Genomic DNA, 5,899 nt, shown 5'->3' with positions numbered 1-5,899 from the left:
GAGCCTTCTTTGGAAGTTTGTAAGCGGAGGCTCGATGGCCGTCCGGTAGGGTGCCCAGCTCTGAATTGGGAAATACCTGGAGATGTGGGAGGCGGAGCCTGAGGAGGGCGGGGTTTCGGGAGGGGAGGGACTTCAGCGGGGTAGAATGTCATCGAGTCCACTGTCCAAAGTGGCCATTTTTCTCCCCTGGGAATCAGCTGGGAAGCAGGAGACCTCCAGCCACTGCCTGGAGGCTGGCAACCCTTCCACCTGGCGGCAACGCCGACTCTATGACTCACTACGGATTTAGGCAGATCGTGAGGATAGGGCTGCCAGAGGGCCGCGGAAGTTGTCGTCCATGGCCAGTTCCGTGTAGTGGTTAGGAGCGCAGTCTCTAATCTGGGAGAACCGGGTTGGATTCCCCACTCCTCCACGTGCAGCTGCTGGTGTGGCCTTGGGCCAGTCACAAGTTCTCTCAGAGCTGTTCTCTCAAGAGCAGTTCTCAGTTAGAGCTCTCTCAGCCCCACCGACCTCACAGGGTGTCTGTTGTTTTTTAATATTTTTTTTTATTTTCAAAACAAACAATCATAAAATTGGGGTGCAACACTTCATATCAATCTTTCCCTCTGTTATAGTACCTCGTACGTTATCTGAATCTATATCATTTCCCCACTTTGTGCTATCATATAAAATGTGCAAATATATGAATACGCAATTCCTTATTTTCTACTCATATGGACTTTGTCTAAGCATTTTATTAAACTCTTTCATTAGATATATAAAAACGTACAGTAGGATCTCACTCCATCAAAAGTCTCAGGGACTCTCTCAGCAGAAATATGGTAGGATCGACCTCCATCAAAAATCTCAGGAATTCCCTCAGGAATTTCACATCCTTTTTGTGAGTTTCATCTCCTTCTTGATTTTCTAATTTCTCCTCTTAAGTCTTAGGTTCTTAATTTTGTGTCTTTTTCCTTTATAAGTGTAGAAATTATCTTCCCTCACTGGGTGTCTGTTGTGGGGAGGGGAAGGGAAAGGAGTTTGTAAGCCGCTCTGAGCCTCCGGTAGTGAAGGGCGGGGTATAAATCCAATGTCTTCGTAGTCTTCTTCCCTCAAACCTCTCCCATCAAAAACAAGGCAAGGTTCTAGTCCAGTGGTGGCGAACCTATGGCACGGGTGCCAGAGGTGGCACTCAGAGCCCTCTCTGTGGGCGCCCGTGCCATCACCCCAGCCAGGCCCAGACCATCATTAAAGTGTCGAATTCTCTGCCAAATAATTTTAAGTAAATGAAAGCATTTGGGATTGCTTTCCTTACTTTGTTTGGATCATCTTAAGTTAACGTATGAGTTGTTTTTTCTAAAGTAAAACCTCAGCATTCAGGTTAAATTGCCGTGTTGGCACTTTGCGATAAATAAGTGGGTTTTGGGTCGCAGTTTGGGCACTCAGGTCTCTAAAAGGTTCGCCATCACTGTTCTAGTCCTTCTTGTTACAGAGGTAAACTTGGAAGCAGACCTCCGGAAGATCGGTAGGGTGGACTTTGGAGCCGACTCGCTTAGGAGCAGGCCGCGATCGGGGCTCCTGCCCCATGAGACGCCCACCGCCGAAAGGGAAGCTCCGGCCTTCCCTGGGGCCTGCCTTGACATTTCTCCCGCTTGGACACCGGCCACCACACTCCTCCCCCCCCCATGCAACCTTCACGCTGTGCCAAAGGGATTGGGGCGGGCGCCGGCCAATTAGGAGCCAGGAGCGGGAAAGCCGAAAGCCATTCCAGCTGTGACGCCTCCGACCTCTTGACTGGAGGCCTGCACATCTGGTTTCCATCAATCCTGGGAAATTCTTTGTTTCCCTCTACTCTCCAAATGCGGACACGTTTGACGGTTTTTGAACTTAAGAGGGTGTGTGTGTGTGTGCCGAAGGGAGATCGGAGCAAGCCTGTGACAGGGAGAGGAAACCCCCTCGAAGCAAGATAAGCCTTCTTTGGGGAAAGCGCGTGGTAAACAAGCGAGAGGGGAAGGGGGCCCAGCCAGCAAGGAGAGGGTTGTCCCCCCCCCCATATATAGTTAAACTGACACTGTTTTTCTTCATACACATTAGGTAATGTGCCGGAGATGGAAAAAAGTACGCTCCGTTTTCCATGCTGAGCCCAAAAGACAAGGAATGCCATTTGACCTAACAGGGAGATAAAACTATGGCTGCGATCACACGCACAATTAGCCCCGCCATAGGCGCAAACGCCGGGCGGATTCAAAGGGCACGATCGGATGACAACATCTGGGAAGCGCACCCACAGCCATCGGCAACCCGCTCTGCTCCGCCGCAGAAGCGGGGTGAAAAGACACCGGGGAACCCCCCGCTAGTAAACAGGTTGTGACCAATGTTCCCTCTAAGCTGAGTTAGTGTGAGCTAGCTCACAGTTTTTCAGCCTCCGGCTCCCACCTTGTTGTCTTAGCTCAGGAAGGATGGATCCAGAGCAAACTAATTTATGCAGTAGCCCAATCGCTTGCTCACAGCTTTAATGCCAGTAGCTCATAAAGTAGAATTCTTTCTCACGAGACTCCACAGCTTAGAGGGAAAATTGGTTGTGACGGGCCACGGACGGACTTTCTCCCCTGTCCGATCGCTCCAGCGCGCTATCATGCCGTCGGGATGGTCTGATCCAGCCATCCCGACTCCATGCCGTTGTTTCCCCCCCTCCCTTCACAGTCCACAGGGAACCCTCGCTGCAGAGATGCGATTCATCGATTCCCCGTTTAAGCGAATCGGAAACAAACAGGGCGGGGGGGACCCGACTCACCCGCAGTTGCGTCTGATCATGCCGTGGTGGGCTGCACCCGCAGCTTCCAAGGACTGTGTGATCGCGCAACGGTGGGTCAAACTCCTCCGGAGGGGATAGCCTCGCTTCAACCAGGATTCTCCTCCTCTTCTCTTCTGCCCCGTAGAAGACTGTTTGGGGAAACTGTAACAGATCTTGGGATATATACGAAAGCTTTTCCTGGTTGTTGTTGTTTTTACTATGTATCTGAGTGGTTAGGAGCACAGACTCTAATCTGGGAGAACCAGGTTTGATTCCCCACTCCTCCACATGCAGCTGCTGGTGTGACTTTGGGTCAGTCACAAGCTCTTTTGGAGCTGTTCTCAGAAGAAGAAGATGATGATATTGGATTTATACCCCGCCCTTCACTACTCAAAGGTGTCTGAGAGCTCCGGCATCTCCAGTTAAAAGGTGCTTGGAGGGGGGCAACAGTGGGAGAGCTTTGTAGCTGTTGCCTCTCAAGCACCAAGAAGAAGAAGAGGAGGAGGAGGAGGAGATTGCATTTATACCCCACCCTTCACTACCCAAAGGTGTCTCAGAGCGGCTTACAAACTCCTTTCCCTTCCCCTCCCCACAACAGACACCCTGTGAGGTAGGTGGGGCTGAGAGAGCTCTTGACAGAAACTGCTCTTTTTCAAGAACAGCTCTTATCAGAACTACGGCTTGTCCAAGGTCATCCAGCAGCTGCGAGTGGAGGAGTGGGGAATCAATCAACAGACACCCTGTGAGGTAGGTGGGGCTGAGAGAGCTCTTGACAGAAACTGTTCTTTTTTCCAGAACAGCTCTTATCAGAACTATGGCTTGCCCAAGGTCATCCAGCAGCTGCAAGTGGAGGAGTGGGGAATCAAACCCAGTTCTCCCAGATTACAGTCCACGCACTTAACCACTACACCCAACTGGCTCTGGAGAAGGAGAAGGAGAGAAGCAGGAGGAGGAGAAGGAGAGATTGAATTTATACCCCGCCCTTCACTACCTGAGGAGTCTCAGAGTGGCTGACAATCTCCTTTCCCTTCCTCTCCTCACAACAGACACCCTGTTAGGTAGATGGTGCTGAGAGAGCTCTCTGAGGAACTGCTCCTGAGAGAACAGCTCTGAGAGAACTGTGACTGGCCCAAGGTCACAGCATCAGCCGCACGTGGAGGAGTGGGGAATCAAAGCCAGTTCTCCCAGATTAGAGTCCCCACTCCTAACCACGACACCAAACTTAGCAACCTGCTACTAAAACGGATCACAAAGGCCCAGGCCTGCAGCGAACTGGCCAGAGCAGTCCTCTGTTTCGCCAGCCAGCCTTCCCGCGTGCAAACAGTTCTCAAATCATTCGCTTCCCCACCTCTTTGGACATCGTCGGGACGCTTTCACACGGTCCTCTTCTCTCCCCCGCCCCCTAGGACAGAGCGGCCTGGGGAAGTCAACCATGGTGAACACCCTTTTCAAATCCAAGGTCAGCCGCAAGTCCTCCTGCGTGAGTTACGAGGAACGCATTCCGAAGACGGTACAGCTGCAATCTGTCACCCACGGTAAGGACTCGGAGGGAACCCTCTTGCACAGGGGTGTCAAACATACGGGCCGTGGGCCGGAACTGGCCCATCCAGGGCTCTTCTCCGGCCTGCGAGCAACTGATTTCCTTTATTGCCAGATGACCGAGCATGTACATTATGTCCCTGTACACTGTCCCAAAGCTAATGCGTAACGGACAGTGGAAATGGGAGGGCATCAAAGAGACACTAAGGAAATACTATAAAGAGTGATAATGTTTTAAGCATGTTTGTGTTTTGAGTAAAAAATAATATTGTTCATTGGGTATGCCTGTGCCCTTTATACTTTATATCTCACATACCTATGGCACACAAGGCCCAGCCCGACAAAGTTACATTTATGTCAGATCTGGCCCTCGTAACAAATGAGTCCGACACCTCTGCGTCTTGCGGTTTCCCCTTTCTACCATTCTTATCAGCACCAAGCCCAAGATCATTACGCTAGGGCCATGGCTCGGTGGCAGAGCCTCTGCTTGGCATGCGGAAGGTCCCAGGTTCAATCCTCGGCATCTCCAGTTGAAAGGACCAGGCAGGAGATGATGGGAAAGACCTCAGCCTGAGACCCTGGAGAGCCATAGAGAGGGGCTGTGGCTCAGTGGCAGAGCCTCTGCTTGGTATGCAGAAGGTCCCGGGTTCAATCCCCGGCATCTCCAGTTAAAAGGACCAGGCAGCAGGTGATGAAAAAGACCTGCTCCTGAAACCCCGAAGAGCTGTGAAGAGGGGCTGTGGCTCAGTGGCAGAGCCTCTGCTTGGCAGGCAGAAGGTCCCCGGTTCAATCCCTGGCACCTCCAGTTAAAACATTGGACAGGAGGTGATGGGAAAGACCTCTGCCTGAGACCCTGGAGAGCTGCCGCCAGTCTGAGTAGGCAATACTGACTCTTGATGGACCAAGGGTCTGATTCAGTAGACAGCCGCTTCATGCATTCCTCTGTGTCCGGCTGCCGCCTCCCCTCTTACTTGTGTCAGGGCCTGCACTGGGTACAGAACTGGGTGGGAATTTAGCCTCTGTCTGGGCTGTTCGTGACCAAGCGAATTCTAGGGAGGCCCAGTAATATTGGCACAGGGCCGACGGAGCTGCCCGCGTCCCGGAGGAGCCAATGATCGAACCTGGGTCCTTCAGCAAGCAAGGCGGGTGTTTTAACTGCTGAGCTATGGCAGGCCTGCCTCTTAAATAGGGTTCTCAGCTCCAGGTTGGGAAAGACCTGTAGATTTTGGGGGTGGAGCCTAAGGAGGGCGGAGTTTGGGGAGGGGAGGGACTTCGATGGGGCACCAATGCCATAGAGTCCACCTTCCACCTGTCACATAGAGATCAGTTGTCATCACTGTTCCCTCTAAGCTGAGTTAGTGTGAGCTAGCTCACAGTTCTTTAGCCTCCGGCTCACACATTTTTGTCTTCGCTCAGGGAGGAAGGGCTCCAGAGCAAACTGATTGATGCAGGAGCCAAATCGCCTGCTCACAACTTTAATGCCAGCAGCTCACAAAGGAGAATTTTTGCTCACAAGACTCCGCAGCTTAGAGGGAACATTGGTTGTCATAGTGGGAGACCTCCAGCCGCCACCTGGAGATTAGAAAT

The 5,899-nt window shown here is 52.0% G+C and overlaps 1 protein-coding gene and 1 non-coding gene across 2 annotated transcripts in view; both read left to right on the top strand.

The window, feature by feature from the left end:
* The window catches only part of SEPT12 (septin 12), a 99,917-nt gene that overhangs the window by 73,500 nt on the left and 20,518 nt on the right, over nucleotides 1-5,899 (top strand). The window contains exon 4 of the mRNA XM_015419409.1: nucleotides 4,180-4,308. Coding sequence (XP_015274895.1) covers nucleotides 4,180-4,308 — 129 coding nt within the window. The remainder of the gene's footprint in view (nucleotides 1-4,179; nucleotides 4,309-5,899) is intronic.
* TRNAT-GGU lies at nucleotides 4,908-4,979 on the top strand. The gene has a single exon. It is a non-coding gene; the product is annotated as a tRNA-Thr (tRNA).

Source organism: Gekko japonicus, unplaced genomic scaffold (assembly GCF_001447785.1).
Source record: "Gekko japonicus isolate JY-2015 unplaced genomic scaffold, Gekko_japonicus_V1.1 scaffold513, whole genome shotgun sequence".
Lineage (NCBI taxonomy): Eukaryota > Metazoa > Chordata > Lepidosauria > Squamata > Gekkonidae > Gekko > Gekko japonicus.
The sequence above is the reverse complement of the archived record's forward strand: the minus strand, read 5'-3'. Positions and strand labels throughout refer to the sequence as shown.